Here is a 23,504-nt window from a genome sequence, read left to right as displayed (position 1 = left end):
TCATGTTGAAATTTGTCTAACTTGGACATGCACACATCAGAGGTTCATGGATGTCCTAAACCAATATGAGGTTGTTTCTGCCCTTTTCTACCGAGCTGACCAAGAGAGATCAAACCTTGCTCTGCATGAAACATCTGCGAAGTCAATTGTTGCTGAAGCAACTTCTAATTCAGAGAAAACACGCGCCTCATTCGAAATACAGGCTCATGAATTTGCTCAAGCAAAAGCTGTGGCGACTGAGAAAACACAAGAAGTGGCAATGTGGATGGAGCAACATGGAAGAGTTCTTGATGCTTTAAGGAGTGGTTCAATTCCAGAAATCCAGGCATGCATGAAACTGGGGAGCATGCAAGAGGCTTTATCACTGATATCTGCTGTTCTGGTTGCTGGTGTTCCATTGACTATTGTTCCTGAGCCCACACAAGCACAATGCCATGATTTAGACAGGGATGTTTCTCAGCTCATAGCTGAGCTGGATGCTGGACTTTCTTGTGCAATAAAAGCACTCCAGGCCTATGCTTTAGCATTGCAAAGGATTCTACCACTGAATTACATTTCAACCAGTCCACTACATGGTTGGGCACAAATCTTGCAATTGTCAGTGAATACCCTATCTTCTGATATTCTCTCTCTTTCCAGAAGACAGGCTGCTGATCTTATTTCAAAAGGTCAAAGGGATGATCTTGATTCTATTCAACAAAGACATGAAGAGTTGTGTCATAAAGTGGAGAAATATGCAGTGGAGATAGAGAAAATTGAAGAAGAGTGTTCTGAACTGGTAAACTCCATTGGTTCAGAGACTGAAGCAAAATCCAAGGATCGTCTTCTATCTGCTTTCACAAAGTACATGCAATCTGCTGGTTGTTCAAGGAAAGAAGATGATGCATCTTTTATTCAAATGGGGCAAATTAAGCATGAGGTGGCAAGGGATGTCCGATTACAAGGAGAGCTCGAAGAGAAGAAGGTGAAGGTGTTGTCAGTTTTGCATGCAGCAGCTTGTTCCATGTATAATGAGGTAAAAGTTAAAGTACTCGACATCTTGAGTAACTCCAGTGAAGGAATGGGCTCGAGCCATACTGAAGTTGGTCTTCCCTCTAATTTTGGAACCACTTTCTCGGAATTTGAAGAGCAAATAGAAAAATGCATGCTTGTTGCAGAGTTTGTTAATGAACTTTGTCAGTATATTGGCATGAATTCATCTAATGTTCTTGCAGATTTGGACAATCTAAAACACTCTTCTGAAGGAACTTGGGCTTCTATATTTCAGGCCAGTTTACTTTCATCTAAGATATTGATTGTGCAAATGACTGAAATTGTTCTTCCAGAGATAATTAGGTCAGTTGTTTCATATAATTCAGAAGTAATGGATGCATTTGGATCCCTTTCACAAATCCGTGGATCCATCGATACAGCACTGGAACAGTTAGTTGAGATTGAGCTGGAGAGGGCGTCTTTAGTGGAGCTTGAACAGAACTACTTTGTGAAGGTTGGCCTCATTACAGAACAACAACTGGCTCTCGAGGAAGCTGCGGTTAAGGGTAGAGATCACCTTTCATGGGAAGAGGCAGAGGAGCTTGCATCTGAAGAAGAAGCTTGTAGGGCACAACTGGACCAACTACATCAAACATGGAATCAGAAGGACATCCGGACTTCTTCTCTTCTAAAGAGGGAAGCTGGTATTAGAAGTGCATTGGTTTCTTCAGAACACCACCTTCTTTCTCTGGTTAATATTGAGCAAGGGAGGGACCCACATGTTTTGAGGAGTAAAGCCCTTCTGGCTACATTAATGAAACCCTTCTCTGAGTTGGAATCTATTGATAAAGTGCTGGCTACATTTGGTAGATATTCAACCTACTCAAATGGGTCTTCTAATCTAGCAAATTTAATGAATTCTGGATACTCTATATCAGAATCTATTTGGAAGTTTTCCAGCTTACTAAACAATCATTCATTCTTTATTTGGAAAATTGGAATGATGGACTCCTTTCTTGATTCATGCGTACATGACATATCTTCTTCTGTGGATCAAAATTTAGGATTTGATCAGCTTTTCAATGTGTTGAAGAAGAAGCTCGAAATACAGCTTCAAGAACACATAGGCCATTACTTGAGAGAACGAATTGCTCCTGCTCTTTTGGCTCAGTTAGAGAAAGAATGTGAGCATTTGAAGCAACATTCTGAGGCAACAAAGGAACTTAATTCTGATCAAGTAAAGAGAGAAATTGGTGCTGTGAAGAGGGTGCAGGTCATGCTTGAGGAATACTGTAATGCACATGAGACTGCTAGGGCTGCAAGATCAGCAGTGTCCCTTATGAAAAAGCAGGTGACTGAGCTCAAGGAAGCTATTCGCAAGGCAAGCCTAGAGATTGTTCAGATGGAGTGGCTCTATGATGCTTCCTTACCCTATCTGCATAGAAACAGGGTCAAATTGCAGAATTTTCTTGTATATGATGATAAACTATACCCCATGATTTTGAACCTTAGCAGACCTAAATTGTTGGAAAGTATACAATCCGCTATGTCATCAATAGCTAGGTCTATGGATTGCCTGCAAGTTTGTGAGAGAACCTCTGTGTCAGCAGAGGGGCAGCTTGAAAGAGCCATGGGGTGGGCCTGTGCTGGTCCAAATCCTGGGACTGGAAACACATCATCCAAGAACTCAGGAATTCCTCCTGAATTCCGTGATCATCTAATGAGACGCCGACAGTTGCTATGGGCTGCTCGAGAACAAGCATCAGATATTATCAAAATCTGTTCATCTGTATTGGAATTTGAAGCATCTAGAGATGGTATTTTCCAGATGTCTGGGGAGATATCCTCAGGTAGGGCCACTGGAGATGGCAGAACATGGCACCAAGTATATATGACTTCTCTAACAAGATTGGATGTTGCTTATCATTCTTTTACACGTGAGTCTTCAAATAGCAATCATTAACTTGCCCAAAAAGTTGGATATAATCTACTTATTGTCAATTCTGAAATACATATTAGTGATCATGCAGTTTCTTTCCTTGCACTTATCAGGTGCTGAGCAAGAATGGAAGATGGCACAGAGCAGCATGGAAGCTGCTGCCAGTAGCTTGTTTTCTGCCACCAATGAACTCTGTATTGCCTCTGTCAAAGCAAAGTCAGCTTCAGGTCAAATGCCAACTTTTCTAGTTGAATATTCATAAACCCCCATGTATGCATACATAGATACGTTTAATATATATAATGTATCTATGTATGTATGTATATATGTATATATGCTTCATAAAATATAAAATAGAAGGTATCTGTATGCATACAAGTGTTTAGACTTGAATGAAGACTCTTAGTTGTATATGCATCATGAGTGTACAAATATAGATGCATGCACATATATACATGAATATGTGTACATGAAAAGCTTCCATTTTTCCTTTGCAGGTGATCTTCAAGGGATACTTGCAGCAATGTATGATTGTGCCTACGAAGCTAGCATGGCACTGTCTGCTTTCGGTCGTGTCACAAGAGGCCATACTGCTTTGACTTCTGAATGTGGCTCCATGCTTGAAGAGGTAAAGTACCATATGATGTATGGTGCATGATAAAGCTCCATCCCTCCCCTCCCCTTTCCTCTCTCTCTCTCTCACTCCTTTTTTTGGGGTGGGGAGTAATCCTATGCTTGTTGAAGCCACCATTTGTGTCTCCATGCATTTTTGTAGGACAGGCTTGCAAGTTGCGCATGAAAAAGCTATGTTTCCTTTGGGGGGGGGGGGTAAATATGTATGCTTAAGGTTCTGTACTACTATGGTGCATGCATTTTGTGTATTTTTTGTGTGAGCGCATGCATATCTGTAGGATAGGCTTGCTAGTCAAATCATTTTTTTATGGCAGTATGGTTGTGCCAGGCCTGGGCTTTTGACTCAGCAGGTAAAATCCAATATCTGCCATGAAGCTGAGAGTTGATGTAAAATGATGCTAGTGGAAAACAAATCGAAGAGTATGATGGAACTAAAAGTCAAAAGGCGAAAATTTCATTCAATAATAAAAGACATATTTACAATGCTTTGGTATCATCTATTTATAAGAAAATGAAGCTCTAGGGCCTAAGGAATAAAGATCATTTGTTTATGATAAAGAACCTCAGACTAAGACGTTGCAAGTGGAACTTGAAGATCAGAATGAGGTCCAAGATAGCTTGGGCTTTGGCGGGGTTGAGGAAGGAGAACTTAAATATAATTGGTATATATTTATACCAAATATTTTTGTATATGGTTTTATAATATATGTTATAAATATAGACAACCGAAAAACTGAACTAGTTAATCGGTTAATTTGGTTCGGTTTCAAAAATCTGCTCATGGTTGAGCTAACCGAACTGTGAGCACCCCTAGTTAAGAGTCACTCTATGGGTTTTGATTTTCTTGATTGATTTGGCTTCATTTTAAAGGAGAGTCTTCACACATTGTGTCATTAGAAATGCCCAGCCTCAAATAAATTTTCTGGTCTTAGACAACACTCTTCGCTAATATAATTATATTTCTTTTTGTAGGTTCTGGCAATAACAGAGGGTTTACATGATGTTCATGGTCTGGGAAAGGAAGCTGCTGCAGTACATAGTGATCTTATGGGAGATCTTTTAAAGGTTTTCTGTCACTTTTCAATCTAAAGACTTAATACAAATCATTTGCATGTCCTTGTTAAAAATAGATTTATATGCTGAACTCACCATTCCAATATATTATTTTTTTTTTCAGAGGATTACTGAGCTTGTTCTCTTTGAGCGACAACCATGAATGCTCAACTAATTGATTTTACCATTGGGCAGGCAAATACAATCCTTCTCCCACTTGAATCTATCCTATCTAAGGATGTCGCTGCTATGAATGATGCTATTTCTAGGGAAAGAGAAAGCAAGATGGAGATCCCCCCTATTCATGGACAAGCAATGTACCAGTCATACTGTTTGAGACTTCGGGAGGGTTGTCAGTCTTTAAAGCCATTAGTGCCATCACTTACTTTTTCTGTAAAGGAACTTCATTCCATGTTGACGAAGCTTGCACGATCTGCAAGTCTCCATGCTGGAAATCTCCATAAGGTAATGACATCCTTAAAAGGAAATTTGTGGGGTTTGACATAAGTAGTTCTGCCTCAAATGCTAGTTGAAATTTTAGCAGCTTATAGTTTTAGTACATGATTACAGTTCTTGCCAGCTTGTGAGAGAAAATATTTACTTGGCCCAAAGTCTATCATCCTTGATTTATTTTAACTTTCCTATTCCCTTTCCACAAAACAGGTTTTTCTCATGGTCCACTAGTTTTGTCAATCTGGACTTTTCTGTCCATAGGTAGGGGTGAGCATTTGGTTTATTCAGTTAAAAACCAAACCGAATAAGCCGAAATACAAGAAAACTGAAATAACTGAAACCAAAATTTTCTGTTCGGTTTTCAGTTAAAACTGAATTTCATTAACATGAAATTTGGTTAATTTGGTTTTTTCAGTTAACCGAATTTTTAATTTTGAAAACTGAAATTTTTTGTTTGTTTTTTTGGTTTTAACCGAATAATGCTCACCCCTATCCATAGGTCTCCTCTTGGACTCGGCACAGACCAAAGAGATCTCAAGTTTCTTTTAGTTTCTTTCTGTCCATGAGTGTGATATTTTTCATATTGTCACCTTTCTCTCCCTAGATCTATCAGAGTAAAACCAATCCAACAGACCTGGTCTGGCCTATCCTTATAACTGTGGGTCTCGGACAAAATATAGGACTACCAATTTTTTCTTTCCTTATTTCTCCTGTGTGTATTTTGAGAAGGGGGGGTTGTCTGGTTCCTGTTATACAGACAAGTAATAACTAGGTCATTTACCGCATTAACACTGCTTAGTTCAGAAGGACCCAATTATTTTTTAGTCTTAGAAGAAGACTTGCATGCATAACACATTCTCTTCACAAATGATAGGATTAACAAATATCTTTTTTTTCTCCTTTTATTTTTACCTTTAACAGGCACTAGAAGGATTAGGAGAAAGTCAGGCTGTGAGATCACAAGAAATTGGGTTGTCGAGGTCAGACCTTACAAGTGAGGCTGCTGTATTTGATGACAAGGAGGGGGATATATTCTCCAGAGCTAATGAAAGCAGCAACCCGGAGTTTCTGGATGTTGGTGGATTTTCATTGCAAAATGATGGATGGGTTTCTCCTCCTGATAGTATCTATAGTGAAAGTCCCAATTCTAGCATTGCATCACCTGAATCAAGTCTTCCTGACAGCTCTAATGATCTGAGAAATGTTATGGAACTGTCTTCACATGGATTCAGCAGTAGAGAAACTGCAGATGATTTGAATGCTGTTTCCTTATCTGGTACTGGTTATCAGGAAAGGTCAATTTTTGTGCAGCTAGAATCCAAGTATGATGAAGTCAGGAATGTTGGTAAATCTGTCAATTTGATACCTAATGAATCAACTGAACATCTGCGGGATTTGGCACCATCAACTGATGAAGTTCCACCTGACATTGACTCTTTACATCCATTGGACAAGGAAAAGTCGGAGGAGGTGATTTTGGGAGACAAAGATGAAGCATCCACATCAAACCAGGCCAAGGGTTCTGGGAATCATGAAGCTCCTCTTCTCCATACAGATGGTGGTATTCGGATGACAAGGGGTATCTGATCTCTTATCATTTCAAATTATGGCTTATATCTTTTTCATTGCTCCTTTCTTTTGCCTTCCAATTGTTTTCATTGTAGCTGTAATCAGTAATGTGTTTATGAAACATGAAAAAAATTTTTGGTTGAGGAAATATTGAGAGCATAATGCCACCAAACAACTCAAACCACATGAGAGTATCTTCTCTTATTTAAGTTTGAGGTTTCCTCGAGGAAATTATTGGCACATATCTTCAGTATACACTCCATGTACCTCTTAACAGCACAGGAGCCCATTCTTTCCTTGTCCCATTCTGTGTGAATTGTCACAAAAAAAAGACCTCAGAGGTTTATAAATATAGTGTGGTGTTGCAGATATGCTACTCTTATTGAGGCTTCTTTCCATAGGGTATTTTGGTCTGGAGATAGTAAATATGCCTTATTCCCTTTTTTTAGTTACTTCTCTACAATATACTCTATGTCCTTCTTTCAAGAATAAAATGCTTATAGTTCTGGTTTTTTAATCTCTCTGTAATTCTTAATTGTCTGCAGGTAAGAACACTTATGCCCTATCTGTGTTGAGGCAAGTTGACATGAAACTAGATGGTCAAGATATTAGAGATGGCAGGTATTATGATTTCTTTTCTTTTTTTTTTTTTTTTTGATAAGTAGGTACTACGATTTCTTTCTGGTTAAGTTTTTGTTTCAGATGGTGGGGGATCTTAGAGTGACATGTTTCATACTTGCTTTTGCAGGGAAATTAGTATTGCAGAGCAAGTGGTTTATCTTCTCAAGCAAGCTACCAGCATAGATAATCTATGCAACATGTATGAAGGGTGGACACCATGGATTTGAACCATTACTTGAAGCTTGTGAATTTCAAATCAGGCATCAACCTTGGCAATGACTTGGTGCCATATCTGAGGGAGAGAACACCATAGCGCTATCAGCTATGCTTCCCTAGTTGACAAGAGTTTCCCATCTAGCATCATCATGATTCAAGTCTCCCACACTTTTAAATTGCACAGTTTCATGTCTCCACATTCCTAGTCCTGGTGCTTGCCTCTATATTCCTAGTCCTCCCATGCAAGTATCAGTTGGATGAAATTGTGCAAAGGAACCCCGCTTCCTCTTCAATAGGTGCCTGATGGATGGCGGTGTTACATGCTCTGACCAGCCTAAGTCTTCTTCTCAAATGATTTCAGGCCTTGGGAAGATTGAATGGGCTCCATCAGGTTGGACTATGACATTTTCCCCTTCAACAAGTTAGTTTCTTTATGTGGTTCTCAAACAATGAATGATTGCTGCAGGATCTGGGTATGCATTTGGTGTCAATGAAGACAATGATCAACAGCCCACAAGGTCCTTTATCAAAAGGCTTCTTCCTGTGTTAATTGGATAATCACTAGATTGGTGCCACAACTTCTCAGGGTATGAAGGTACTGCAGGCTCCCATAGCACTGAAGTAAAATCTTGGCTTCAAGAGCCTTTAACATATTCCACTTCATTGGAATTAGGAGCCCTTAGTATATTCTACTTTGTTGGAAATAGATCTCATTGCGATCTAAGACCATGTTTGGGAGTGCTTATGTTAAAAATAAGTGCTTATTCGAATAAGCACTTATTTACATTTGGCGCCCAACTTTTTGAAGTGCTTATTTTAAAAAATAATCACTTATTTCATATTGGGCATTGGGTAGCCTTTTTCTCCAATAAGCACGCATTTGTGATTTATGAAAGCACTTTTATAAAAGCATTTTTTATAAAAGTACTTTTATGAAAGCACTTTAATAAAAGTACTTTTGTAAAAGTATTTTATGAAAGTACTTTTATGAAAGCACTTTAACTTAAGCACTTTATGAAAGTTCTTTTATGAAAACACTTTTACGAAAGCACTTTTGTAAAAGTGCTTTTACGGTACTTTTATAAAAATGCTTTTGTGCTTTTATGGAAGTACTTTTATAAAAGTACTTTTATTGAAGAACTTTTACAACAGCACTTTTCTAAAAATACTTTTACAGAAGTACTTATAAAAGTACTTTTATGAAAGTGATTTTATAAAATTCAACTAGGGTAGTTTTGTAAGTGGTATTTTAAAATTCAAATAGGGATAATTTTGGAAGAAGCCCTTATTGAATGAGCACTTAAAAAAAACTGACAATTTGGGCTTAAAAAATAAGCCCTTATTTTTAAAATAAGCACTTATTTCGGGCTTATTTGCCAAACACCATTAAGTGCTTAATGGTGTGGTCCTGGTCCAAATAAGCACTTATTTTTCAGCACTCCCAAACATGGCCCAATATTGTCTGTTCCAACTTCCAAGAAGATCAAGTGGTTATTAAGATTACATTCATATGTTGTCTTCTACTGAAATGGTTCTTTTCTATAATCTAGTTGTCTAACTTGGCCTTCTAGTTGAGTACTCAATATCAATTGCATATTTGGAATTCACTCCAGGATGTATATTCTATTTTTCTAATGAAATTCAGTTGTCTATAGTTTTAATAATCTCAAGGGATAAAATTTGTGGTTCAAGTTTGTATGGAATGATAGTTTGTATTCTTGCCTGGTCTTTGCAGCTTTAGTCTTAAGCCCGTACCTACATGGAAGGAAACTGGGAGTGCTCAAATGTTGGGTTCGAGATGCCTTGTTCCAAATTAGGCTTGGAAAAGGAAACAAAGAACTGCTGGTTGAATTTATAAGCTTGATAAAGGACCATGTTTTCTGGAAGGCAAATGGAACTGCTGATAAGCTTGGTGATGAACTGAATGATAATCTAGTGTCGATGACCTGCTGTATGTGATTTAGGTGTTTTCCATCACACTGTACAGGAAGCACCATTCCCGACTCATGTTTCTCTCATCCTAAATAGTTAAATTGTAAGTCTCAATTCTTAAGCACCGTCTCTGTTCATCCTTTTGTTTTCGTCTTACGGTCATTTGGAATTAGAATTACATGCCTGTTAAAATTTTTTATATAGCTAGTAAAAATTCATGTGCAATTTTTTTTTTTTTTTGTTGTATAATTTGTATTTGGATGTGCAATGTTTTTACTACATAGGGGGTTACATCTTACATCCATGTTAAGTGTTAGCACTAATATTCTCATCTTGGAATCCCTTCTTCCTACATATCTGAACTCCACCATGTGTAATGTTTTCTTGATTTAATTTTTTCCGGTATACCATAAATCTACGCTTAAAAATTACTAATTTATGTCCTCTCTTTAGAGTTTTATTTTTATCAATAAAATTCAGGGTGTCTGTGTGGTGCGTTACGTGCGTGGGAGATTCAACCGGCATGGCTAGTTCTTTGAAGCCTAACCTCGACAGGCTCATCAGTTGAGATAAAATCAAAATCTGCTTGCTTGGAACTCCTCCACCCCTCTCTCTCTCTCTCTCGCAACGTTTATAATCTACATGCAATCAACAAGAAACTGAACAAATTAAAGAGAGCTAAAAGAAAAATATCTGCTGCTTGATTAGGTGCTTTATCAAGGGTTAAAGCATTTGACGAGCACAGGAAGTGAAGCCTTCAAGAAGGGAACTACAGAGAAACCGGATTCAGTCATTGCAAAGCCCGAACAGCCATCATAGCCTTGCATTGACAACATCTCCCCATGAAATAATGCATAGAAGTACGGAGATGTTCCCGATGCAAGGCTGTAAAGGCTGTTCGAACAGAACTACAGATTGTTAGAAGAATAGAGTAAATTAGAGTCAGTTACATGTACAGTTGTATCTTGCCATGTGTACTTTTTGTTACAATTGACTCAGTCTTGTCTCTATATATGTGTCTCTTGTAACTTAATGAACACATGAGCTTTCATTCGACATGTGATACCTGTCTTCACAGATGGCGTGAGGGCTTATCTTGTGTAATTTGGTTTAAAGCAAGGTTCAAAATATTGATATGCCTTATACGCCAGTAGAGGTTTATTGGGCTGTATCGGTATATTTTTTTTTAAATATAGTTCAAAGGGGCCAGTTGAAGGTCTGTCCACCCCCTGAACCGGTCAAAATCCCAATATATCCTCTGTAGGGGTGTATGGAGAAACTCCCAATGTAATACGGGCTTATAGGTATAGATACTTTGAACTTTGATTTAAAGTGGAGGACAGAGCTGGTTTAATCGCTTGACCACCTTCTTCAGCGAGGACCACCTGGGTCAACTTGACCCGAGTTAGAATCAGAATTAGACCTGCTTGGTAGGAAGAAGCTTCGACCCTTTTCACGCAGCTTTGACAATTCGTTATTCCACACATCTACTAGCCAAGACATCTATTTTGCACCACAGAAGAAGCAATAGCAAACAGATGAAGTAAATTATAACGGTTTTGGTTGGGAATCCTTGGAATGTGCAATACAGAAGCTCGTTTGAATTAGATGTAAATAGATCAGATTTGGATCTGAACATCTGGAAACTTTTAGATTTGCATGTGTTTAATTATTATGTTGGATTTCAGATTTAATCCACACCATTTTGTTGCGTTTAAAATCATCCAAAAAAATAAAAGAAATTTTGAAAAACCTTATTATTTTAACTTCTATACGTATAATAAATATATAAATTTGTAAATTATAGACTTTATATAATTATATATACTATCTATATATACATAAAATGATAATTTTTATCAGAATCAGATTTTTATTACATCGGGTGGTGTTAAATCTACGTATGATCCGAATCATAATTTTGGAGTCCATTCACGGCTCTATTCGAAATTTTGAATTGTTTTGATGACGAAACTGGAAGGTAAGGTGTCGGAGGGTTTATATATAAACCATCCTAAAGGGTGAGAAGCATGGAGAAACTAAGGGGTAGTGGTTTCGTATCGTGGATTTTCAGCCCATAAGCCTTCAACAGTGAATTTCACTAGTTCACTGTAAAAGTGTCTTAGAAGAGGTTGAGGTCTACACTGACAATGACACGGTGCCTTTGTTCGAAGGATAAGAAAAGAACCCACCAACCCCCAACCACTGGAAGAACATCAACGATCAACATCATACTATAAATCTGGCAAGCGTTAGAACGCACGTTCTGGAGGACATATCACATATATTTCAAACTATTGGAGTTTATCTTTGCTCATTCCAGCGTCCTTCCAAACATTTCACTTGTGAACACGTAAACCATTCTCACGTCTGCCTGGAAAAAGTTTTCAGATTTTAATATAAGGGTATGCTGTCTACGTACGTGTCCTTCGGTAGGATTGAAAGGTTGCAAATTTTAAGTTTCTTATTTCACGAATCAAGACCAGAAAAGAACTAGCGGAGTGGTGGGTCGGGTGCCAAGTTCCGATTTGTTCGTTGGGATGACAGACAGAAAAACGACTTCTGATGAGAAGAATTTTGTTCTTATTTGAATGTTCGACCCACCGTCGTAAAATATCTTATCCTAAATGTTCAAATGTCAAGCTCTCTCATCGAAGAGATATGGATGAGTATCCTCGGTGCAAGGATAAGGGAGAGAGATGCAATACTCATCACTCATTAGTATGTTTAAGTTGATTAATGGAAGAAACAGGGCCGATTTGCTATTTGAACTGATGAATCGAGACATTTGGTAAACAGTTTGTGTAAACTGAAAAAAGGAAAAAATAAAGACCATCCACCCTAAAAGCTTAAGTTATTAGTGAGTCCTCGAATTCATAGGTTTTTAATCATAATTTAGTGATAGTCTTTATTAGCAAATTAAAATGATTGGTTCACTGCAGCGGACTGTAACCAAGTTTTTAGAACCAAACCGGTCAGGAGTGTTTGGTTCTCAGGTCAAATGGTCCACCGTTTGAACGGAATAGATGGCCTATTCTGACAAAAAATAAAAAATGGCCAAAATTATTGGACGGTTTGAACAGTTTGAACGTACGGATCAGCGGTTTGTCAACTAAATCAATGGTTTTTGACAAAATAGCGGCTTTGGAGTAAAACGGAACTGTTCACCTGACCGGTTCTTTTTCCAGTCCGACTGTCCGCTCCAATTTTAAAAACCATGGATTGTAATGAGATGCACTGGATTTTTCTTCTATACATTAAGGCCCTGTTTGATTTGCAGGAATAGGGGTCTGGAATCAGAATTGGAATTGGCTATTCCAATTTCAATTGTTTGGTTGGACGGAATCAACCATTCTCATTCTTGCCGGAATGTCATTCTCCCATTTTTTAAGGAATAGCCATTTCCCTGCCCTCTCTCTTGAAAATAAAATCCCATTCCTCTTGATTCTAATTTTCGTTTCCATTTTTGCCTGAACCAAATAAATTATGGAAATAGACTATTCAAATTCCGATTCCAAAAGATTTTAATTCTGATTCGAATTTCAATTCCAACTGTAAACCAAACTAACCCTAAGTGATACAAAGCAGTCACTTGTAAATGGTTCAACGCAGAGAACGATTCTAAATTAATCAGAAACTACGCAGCTCCGATGGAACCTAAAATTGCTGAATGCTTGCCTAATCCAAGAGTCTCAGCACAACACTCTCCACGAAACACGACTACTTTCATTTACAGTCCAAAGTCCCAACAGAGTGGTAGTTGCTGTAGACAATAATTCAGTGACAGCGACGGTGACAGGGGTACCAAGTATAGGATTGACCCGACAGATCGGACCATCCATTTACAAAGGATAAGCTTAGAAGACAAAGCCCACAAGAAACAAAACCCAGCTAGCACTGGCTTTCTACGACTAGTTTCCATTAACCATACGTTGAGATGAGAAATTGAGAATTTAAGCTTGTTCAAAAATACCTATTCCAGGCGGTGCAAATCTGTCACTTGCATCTTAACATTCTTTGCCAGGTGACTCCAAACATGCCCACTAGCTAGAATTTCACTTTTTTTAATAAAGGGTCGAAGTATTGGCTTCATTAATTCAGTTGGTCATAATATTCTCTCTTTTGCTCTGTATTTTCTCATGTCTGTCGATTTTGTTCTCCACCATTAAACACATGCTCGATATATCAATGAGTGCAGACAATTAGAAATACCCACTTTATCATATTCTTGTCAACGGGTGTCTGAATCTGCAACCGTTTTAGTTGAATAAGCCTTCACTGTTGAGTTTAGACTTTAGAAATCACAGCACAATCATCCAGTTCGGATTTGCTGAAACCAGTCTGGCACAGCCGCTTATTTGCCCACGTTTGAGAGTACCAACGGCATATAATGATTCTTACCATTGATCGGTTACCTTGTTTCCCGATACCTAACCCTGCTTTCTGATCGGCACTGCTAACTTAATCTATGTTTGCTATCGGATAGATCATAGATGGGCAAAACAAATTTACAGTGAAATTCTAATAATTATATTACCAAACTTGGATTAAAAAGTTAAATTAGTTAACATATATTCAACACAGGCATGTACAATATAAAGGAAACCAACCCAAATATAATCGAAACGAAGAAAAAAAAAAGTTCCCCTGTGATTGATTTTCCCTTTCTTTTTCCCCTTTTTAAGGGCTAAAACATTCGACAAGCATAGAAACAGAAGCGTCGGAGCAGTACACTGCCGGCGACTTGGTAAGCATGGAACGGCCTAAAGTGGGGGACAGAGGTGAAGTTAGTTCTTCTTCTCGAACCATCTGGGTGGACTGTACCCCAGGATTGGAGTTTGAACCGCCTGGGAGGAAGCTCCGACCCTTTTCGCGCAGCTTTGAGACCTCGTTGTTCCACATATCTACCAGCCCAGACATCTTTCTTGTAAAAGAAGAACCAGTGAGCTCAGATGAGGAAGCTTTGGCGAAGTGTATGTAGTACAATAGTTCTGAGTTAGAATTGTTTGTTGAAGAGATTTGAAGGAAGTAATTTACTTATATAGTAACCGCAGAGTGATACACTGAAACAAAAACAGGGGGTTCCTGATAAAACTAGAGGGTCGAGGACGCGACTCTTCCCATGGTTTCGCGCCGTGGGAGTTGGGACCCATTCTGCAGGCCTACTCTATGATATCAAATGTCTGTGTGCGCTCTTTCTCTCTCGATTCAGAGACAAGGCACCTTCGCTTGCTGGTTTTGTTCAGGGATAGGTATCGGGTCAGATTTTTGCATCGACCCAAATTAGAGAACGTCCATTTTAAAATAAGTAATTAGGATTATAAACAAGTCGCATCAGATTTGATTGAAATTGAAATTCGATTTGGTAAGAGTTGGACTCAATTGATTCTAATAAATCAATCAAAAAGTTGACCCGTTTATTTAATGGATCGAATTCAAATATATCCCGATCCACTCCGCCATTTATCGAATCGGATTCGAATACAAATTTAGGCCGTGCTCTTGAAAATCTGACAAATTCCAAACAGATTCGGATCAACCGGGTTTCTTATCGGATATGATTTAATTTATTCTTTACCAATCCGATCCGTTTGCAACCTTGAAATGAAGCGGTAGATGATGCTACTGAAGTATATATTTTATTCGGGTCGGTCTGGGCTGTTGCGGAATACCCATTTTAAATGTAAGCCAGGTTGGAACGATACGACCCAAAACCGGGGGAGAAGCCGGTTGATGGGATCGGCACATCGGACCTGTACCTGCTCACTGTCGCTTTTGAGACTGGAAACTGGGGATAAGGAAAGTGGAGTTGAGTCAAATGTAGATATTTTAAAGTGGAGCCCACCGTCCAGATAACTTTGGCACAAGAAAGAAGGCAAGAAAAGATAAGGATGGACCCGAGTCCACGTATGCATCTAAAGAGATAAGGGTGAGATACAAGGAATACGACTCCACTCTACTGTTTAGTCCTCCTGTACAGGGCCACATGGATAATTAAATGAACAACCACGTGTACTGCAATTATACAATTTAATCAATTAACATATTGGTTGCGCCGAACTGGTCGGAGAAGTTGAAATTTCAAAGGCTGCGTTTTGGTTGTTGTGCAAATCTATTTGCACTGATGCAAAATTATGATAGTGTAAATTTTGATTTTTTTTTTTTTTGTTTCAAATTTTACATAATTTTGTATGATTTCAATGCAAATGGAATAAAATAATACCAGAATAATGTAAAACCCAAAATAAAATTAAACCAGAATGTGCATTCTTTTCATTTGCACTCCCATGTATTTGGTATTAATGCAAATATAATTGCATTATAGCCAAACAAAACCAAAAAAATAAATGAAAGAAACAAAGCACAATATATTAATTTAACATAGGGGCTTGCTAAATAAGGGAATCGATATTTAATTGGTGCAATTTTTTCTTGGTTTGCATTTTGCAATTTGACAGCCAAGATGAATATATAATTTCAAATACATCCCAATATAATTCACATTTGCAGGCATAATAGCTTTTTTGTTTTTGGCAAAATAGCTCTTCCGGCTTAGCCTATTAGGCCTCAAGCACATAGACACATCATTTTTATTTATTGTGTTGTAAAATAGCCTACAAGTGCCTATCAAGAAAAAAAAAATCCTTAAAGGACAATCTAGAACTGTTTTGAAATTCTTTTCTTTTTAATCTTTTTTATTTGAACCAGTAGAACGGTTGAACCGGATAATTAAACCATCCAACTTATGGCCCAGTTACCAAAACGATCCTATCCAGTCTAAGTCCAACAGCACTGACTTGATATACTCGGCTTAGCCGAGGATTCAAAATGCACAAGCTGTAGTGTGCTTGAAAATAAGGGTGTCAATGGACCCTGTTCATTCCAAAATCAATTTGGATGGATTGGACGGACCAATAAAATATATTGGATTGGATCAATATAGTCTAAAATATTTATTAGATTGGATTGGACCTGATCCATTTGTAATAAATTTATATTGGATTGGGTTGGATTAAGCCAATATCTGATCCATTGATATAAGATAAGAATATAGGTGTCAATAGACCGGGTTTAGGTTGAAACAAATCTAAATCAAAATGAATTTGAACAAATTAAACTGTCTAAACATTAAATTGGATCGATGCAAAAATGGTCCAAAATATTCATTGGATTGGATTGGATTGAATTGTTTAAACATTAAATTGGATCTGTCCAAAAATGGTCCAAAATATTTATTAGATTAGACTGGACCAAATCCAGTCCAATCGACACCCTACTTGAAAAGATAATACTAATATGAGTAGAAATATGATTTTATAAGGAAAACATCCATTATGAACAAGTTTAAGACTAGTTGTAATTAAGTTGATCTCATCCAAACAAGAAAGCCAATCTTGTTTGGCTAAAATACGCCTAAAACAATTGAAGACCAAACCAGCACCCCACAACATCCCACACCATATTCCGGCATGTTGATAATAATATAAAAAATGATATGATGATATCATCATCAAGAGATGGTCTCAATACATGACAGAGATATATTATAGGACATTGTGGGGGACAATCTTGTGGGGGGCTGATTTGAACTCAAACAATTGCTACTGAAGCACTTGAATACCACGGTACCATTATTAAAGTATCAAATATAGTACTTAATATACTTGATACATGTTTATGGAAGAGGTAGACCCCATGTAAAGACTTGTACGTAAAAATAATAATAAAATGAACAAATAAACATACAAACCATGTTGTTGGAATACCTCCGAATATCAAATAATTTAATCATTCTCCATAAATTTTCCATTCTGAGTTTCTGGCCTTTTGATTATTCAAAATAATATAATCTTGCTGTTGGTTAAACTATTAACTTGTAATAATATTTTTTTATACTGAAATCATCCGAGAAGGGAGCTTCAAATTGACTTGAGATATATAAATACTTGTAGGTCATATAAATCTAAAGCATTCTTTTTTTGTAAGTAAACCATTCTTTTACATGGGCTGCCCAATGTTTGGCCATAAAAAATAAAATACCCAGTTGTCTTTGACACAAGAAACCAAACTAATTAAAGGTTGGGATCAAATCAATACGCCAGGTCAAAGGAATTTAATCAGCCAACTCCCCAGTAAACTGATTAGTTACTATGGTTCTATTATAAAAATGCATTGCATTCACATTGTATATAGCATTCTTATTTTGATTTTTAAACATTATTTATTGTAAATTGTGATGGCCCTTACGGTTCAACCACCTGGATCAACATTCTCACGGTTCAACCAACTACCGGACATGGGAGCAACCGAAACTGGAGTTGAGATCGGATGAAAATTCACACGGTTTAACCGTCTGAGTCAATTACGGTTTAAAAATTGAGGGGGTGTCAATGGAAACCTAATCTGTTTTGTTTTTTAAAATGGTCATTTACTAAAATACCTCTTATAGTTTTATGAATTTATTAAACCTACTCTATAGTTTGTGTTTTACTAAAACATCCCTTATAGTTTACAATTAATTTACTTAATCAACCTTTCATTAGATGAAAGTGGAAAATGGTACTTTTAATCTTAATATCCATTTAAATAAATTTAATAAAAAAAAACTAAAACAAAAAAGTCATTTTTACCCCTTTTAAAACACAGACAACTATTTTATTTTTCTCTATTTGGTCAATTTTATTTTCTATACAAAGATGTGTTAGAGGTATTTTTGAAATAAATAACTATGGATCTATACCCTTGAACATTTTTTACTCAATTTGGAGGTATTTTTTGGAATAAACAACATGGGTCCATGCTCTTCAATATTTTTCATTTAGTTTAAGTGATCATGTTAATATTTTCAGGTAGTAAAACAAATAATTCTTAATTAAAGGTCAATTAAATAAATAATTTGTAAATTATAAAGAATATTTTAGTAAAATACAAAGTAGAGGATAGAATAGTTGAACGGAGGTATTTTAGTAAATGACACTAAATAAAAATAAAACCCAGGTTGATCAAGTGAGAGTCATGGCTCCTTTTCCCTTCTGCCATCTGCCAATAATGTACGCAACAGCTGTATTATAAGATTGAAAGAATTGATAGGAAAAGAGATCTGGTCCGCTCATCGCACCAATAAGTGGGAGTTGATAATTGATTCAAGCGTCGCGATCGATCAACGGCGCCCGTCGGCTGTCGCTTTGTGCACCAAAAAATCTAAATACAATGCGTGGTTTCCCTCGCTATAAAAAACGACAGAGCCGAGCCGTGCATGTCACAACAGTCACACTCTCATCTAGAATATACTGGATATATACCAGACCAGCCCTGCCCCTAACTGGGGGCGGAGTGTAGACACGACACCCTGTTTCTCTTCAGAAACTGGGTTCCACAAAACAATTTATAAGGCTATAGGCTATAGCTGTTCTTTGAAGTTTGAATTGAAAAGTTTGTTCTGGTCTTATCTTCCCTCTGCCCCTCCTCCTCATCTTTCAGTCTACATCCTTGCCCTATAAAGATTAAAGTTTATAGTTTATATCGCAGGATAGTTCGAGTTCGAGAGAAGTTGTTTGTTCCATAATGACTGAGTTCCTGGAGATCTGGATGAATGAGTTCGTCTCAAAGCTCGGGGATATGGTCCGACCCCAAAAGGTTTCGGTTTCAGTTTCATCACAGCAAGAGAAGCCTTCATCCTTCCTCAAGTCGCCTCCCAATCCCATTCAAGTAGAGCCATTTCACGGGTCCACGCTCTCAGAAGACACAATCTGTATGCTCATGGACCGCTTTGCGCCTTGTTGAAGACTCTCTGTTCTGGCCTTTCTGGTTCCGGGAGCCATTAATTGAGCCTCCAACTCCACAATGTTACCACCAAGTTATAGAGTACTGGTTGTTCCAATTTGCAAATGATTCTATGTACATATAGTTTGGTCGTCAAAATTTGAGACTAAATTTTGCTCTCCTAAATTCAGAAAACAGCATTAGTTAGCTGGTAGATTTAGAGTTCTACTGTACATCAAGCTTGATTGAATTTTATTTTGGATACTTCTTTTCCTCTTGTTTTGGGGGTCTTGACTCTTGATCGATCTGTCACTTTATCAGGGATCGTATTCCAATGGACCAAGAACACGCTAATTGTTTTTTTTATTTTTTAATGTTTCGCTGCATAAGAAGGAAATTTTATTGATTCAAAAGAAGGATCAAATAAAATGAGGATTTTGATAAAAGCTCCGTTTTATTAGTAATGGGCCATGTGGATGGGCTATCTGACAGCCTGACAGTCCATCCACAGCCTCATTTTGTATGAGTTGAGAGTTATCCTAATATTAGACGACCATCAATTAATAGTCTACCCTCTCTGACTCTTTTGCCTCTTCCATGGATGTTTTGTCATTAGAAAGCTAACAGTATTTGTAAGATTACATTGATACCCTCCGTTCAATTCCTTGGCTGCGTTTGATTGTGGAAGTCAGCATGGAAAGTCAGAAAATCAGTAGATTCGGCTTTAAAATTTGAATGGATTTTTGGGGGGATTTTTTATATGAGAATCAATATAAATAGAATATTGATTTACGATCAATTAAATGATTTATATCGATTCTCGTTGTAAACTTTACATTTGAAATTAAACGTCTGAAAAAGTGGATCGGGTGTAACATTTTATACTGGAAATATTCCTAAAGAGAAATAGATAAAGGTATTTATATTATATAAAATAAATTAATAAGATAAAGGCTGGTAGAGATTGGCTGGTAAAGGTTTGTTTTGCTATTAAAAAATAAAAATGGCACATGTTATTATCAAAGGTGTTATAAATGTTATTGTTGGACAACTTTTTTTTCTTTGCTATAAAAAAAAAAAAGGAAAGTATGGAGTTTCAGATTATAACCCTATGGTTTAAAATGGGTGGTTCGGCCTGTTGCAAGTTGTAACCCATGGGTCGTCGGAAATTTAACATTTAATTATGTTGGTTTGAACTTTAAAATATCTCATTATAATTGAAATTTTAATTAAACTAAAAAAACAAGTTCATAGTTAAATTTGAATGTTTGGCCTGTAAATTGACTAAACAATCGGTTTGAACCGTTCTTTCTGTTGATTTGTCCAGCAACCCACTGACCCGAACAACGGTTTTTGACGATGTTTGGCCCGGAAATTATAACATATTAATTGATCCATTCAAACTGGGTGGATTCCTTCAGCCAAGTCCAACCTGTTAGTTGGGTTTGGAGTTTTTGGCCCAAGCCCAACCCAAAATTATCAAAAGCCAGCTACATCCAATTCCGACAAAAGAGCCAGACGCAAGTTTTCGCTACTAGACGAACTCGTAGCTTTCGGTATGCTGCCGTCCTGGTGGTGGATCTGACTATCCTCCCTGCATATAGAATCTTTAACTCTATGGGTGTTCATGGCTTTTCAAACAATTCCTACGGCTGCGTTTGGTAGAGGTGTAAAATTGAATTAGGGTAAATTTTACACCTCGGTTTGATTTTGCACCCAAGTTCCGACGGGGTTTGATTGGGGGAACTTGGAGGCCGATTCAGATGCATTCTCTACTTTTGGGCGTTTTGCTCCTTCATGGCTGCAGCATCTCATCGTTCCTGGGCGTTTTGCTCCCGTTGGTGGCTCTGTCGTTTTGCCCCTTCTCTCTTAAGAGCTTCTGAGAAAGGAGATCTTTACACCCCGGTTCTGCCCTTGTCGTTTTGCCCCTTCTCTCTTATGAGCTTCTGAGAAAGGAGATCTTTACACCCCGGTTCTGCCCTTGTCATTTTGCCCCTTCTCTCTTATGAGCTTCTGAGAAAGGAGATCTTTACACCCCGGTTCTGCCCTTCACTCTCTCTCTCTCTCTCCCTCTCTGATAAATCTCACGCTACAACAAAATATAACCAAACAGGACGAATATAAATAGGCACAATGGCCGATTCATATTTTACACTCTCACCGAACCATTGTTTCTCAACTTTATCGGTGTAAAAGTGCATTTACACCAGAAACAAATGCAGCCTACAGAAATTCCCTGGGGTCTGGAATGGAAGTGGAATAGGTCATTTCGGTTTTAACTATTTGAATGGGTGGAATCAGAATTCTATTCCCATTTATGTTGGAATAACATTCCTTTATTTGGAAAATGGTCATTCCATCCCCCTCCCTTGAGAAATTTCATTCCAATTTGTTTTAATTCAGAATTCTGTTAAATCAATCAAATTATAGGAATAGATCATTCCAATTCTAATTCTAAAGGATTTTGATTCTAATTCTGGTTTTAATTCTAAATGCAGACCAAACGGACCCATATATGATAAATAGTGATATGACTATAAACAAACGTTAAATCCCATAAACAAATCTGAAAATTATGTAAAAGCAAGAAATTAAACAACTGAGGTGTGAAAGCGTTTAAGGAAGAAATCCTAGGAATTAGGATCTGGTTGAGGTGTTAAAAAAGGTTATATTGAATATGAAGAAACAGGACTGACTAAGTTGGCTGGATGCCTAAAATAATCCCATTAAACTAGTATGAATTGTGCCTTTTTACGGAATTTTTCTGATCAGGTCAGCTGACTATTTGCGATTTTGCATGTGTAGTAGTTATTCTTTATAGTCTATATAAGAATTGCAGGGGTTCTCAATTGTCAATTCAACGAAAACAAATAGTTTGGTGGTTTACCAACCATCAATACTCAACATGGTAGCTAGCTAAGTTCTAAATCGGGTGCTTGACATTAATATCGGTTGGAATTTTAAGGCCTGATTGTCAGGCTTTACCACTTCTTTTATGTACTCATTCTGTTCTAAATAACCAATAGAATAGAAGAGGGAAAAGAGGTAGGGTTTTAGGAGATTGAAAGAGATTTTATAGTATATTTATGTTTATGTTTCTTCTTCTAATTACAGAACAATATTGTCTCAGTACAAAAACAAGGTTTAGGAATATTGTATTCAAGGTTTTACACTGTACCCATTATTATATCTATATTCTTTCTGAATGAAAAAACAAATATGAAATATGTTCGGTGCAAATACGAATGATTTCATTTTTATGAACCTTACATATTTGTATTTGCAGCTCTTTTTCATGCTTCTATCCACGAGATTAGAGTCTGATCTCCATCGTGGCAGTCCTGAGAAATACAAAATCAAATGATCTTAGTCCAATGCCAATAATCTCTCTCCCTTTTCTTCTAAAGTCCCTCGAAATTTTGATTATTTAGAAAAATGAAAACATCAAACTTGGAGCTATTTAATATAAATTATTCAAGAATGTTTCAGTGATAATTCAGAATTTTCTTTTTTTTTTTAATTTAAAACCCTTGCAGGGATGTGTTTGGGCACGTGGCTAATATAAGGCAGTCCATTTGGAATCATTTTTAAATTAAAACATTGAGAATTTAGAGAGCTAAATCAGGAGAAACTCCAAATACGATTTCATACAAGTTCAGGGCAATTGCTAGGGATGCATTCATGCACACCTGGCCTAACCAAAGCACACCTGTCCAATGTACAGTACTGACAGGTCATGAGATTCTTCCGCATGCTAGAAATAGGTGAAATCTTTCCTAATATATTTTTATGTGTACGTATTGAAAAGTACAAAACAATTAGTCATTCCATGGCTATTATAGTATTATTTAAGTACAACTTTCTAAAAAAGTATGTGGAGAGAGTGGTTCTTTCCACTTTCAAACAAATGCCTTCTCAAGAAAAAAAAAAATATTTCTAAAGATTGGATATTTTCATTCTCAAAAAAAAAAAGTATTTCCAAAGATTGGTTACTTTTATTTAAAAAAAAAAAAAAGCTAAGAATAGTTACCTCCATTTTCAAAAATACTCACTTCAAATGACAGAACCCATATTAATGATAACCAATTTTTATAATTGAATTTTAGTAAAAATACATTTACCAGAAAAAAGGGATTTTATTAAAATGCAAATATTTATAAACAAAATCCAATTTAATCGCTTAAATCAAATAAAAAATCTAACATACGGCTGCATTTGGAAACGATGTAATAAGTGTGAATGTAAATATGTAGTGTAAAATGGTTTATATAAATTGCAAAATTAGATAAATTTTGCACTAACAAATTTACCTTCTTACCAAACAGACTTTTAGTACAAACATGAATTCCAATAA

The 23,504-nt window shown here is 36.9% G+C and overlaps 1 protein-coding gene across 4 annotated transcripts in view; it reads left to right on the top strand.

The window, feature by feature from the left end:
* Positions 1–9,686, top strand: part of LOC104595829 (uncharacterized) — a 44,548-nt gene extending 34,862 nt beyond the window's left edge. The window contains exons 8-17 of one of the 4 annotated variants that reach the window (XM_010256738.3): positions 41–2,909; positions 3,025–3,138; positions 3,409–3,539; positions 4,517–4,609; positions 4,793–5,062; positions 5,972–6,629; positions 7,165–7,240; positions 7,368–7,847; positions 7,923–8,051; positions 9,192–9,686. In XM_010256738.3, the coding sequence (XP_010255040.2) occupies positions 41–2,909; positions 3,025–3,138; positions 3,409–3,539; positions 4,517–4,609; positions 4,793–5,062; positions 5,972–6,629; positions 7,165–7,240; positions 7,368–7,467 (4,311 nt within the window). In that variant the 3' untranslated portion in view covers positions 7,468–7,847; positions 7,923–8,051; positions 9,192–9,686. Of the gene's footprint in view, positions 1–40; positions 2,910–3,002; positions 3,139–3,408; positions 3,540–4,516; positions 4,610–4,721; positions 5,063–5,971; positions 6,630–7,164; positions 7,241–7,367; positions 7,848–7,922; positions 8,052–9,191 lie in introns of those variants that run through there. The other 3 variants (XM_010256739.3, XM_010256741.3, XM_010256742.3) reach the window with 3 other exon arrangements.
* Positions 9,687–23,504: the final 13,818 nt, after the last annotated feature.

The sequence above is a fragment of the Nelumbo nucifera genome, chromosome 5 (genome assembly GCF_055504915.1).
Source record: "Nelumbo nucifera cultivar China Antique chromosome 5, China Antique-T2T, whole genome shotgun sequence".
Lineage (NCBI taxonomy): Eukaryota > Viridiplantae > Streptophyta > Magnoliopsida > Proteales > Nelumbonaceae > Nelumbo > Nelumbo nucifera.
Note: the sequence above shows the minus strand (reverse complement) of the source record. Positions and strands in the feature narration are given on the sequence as shown.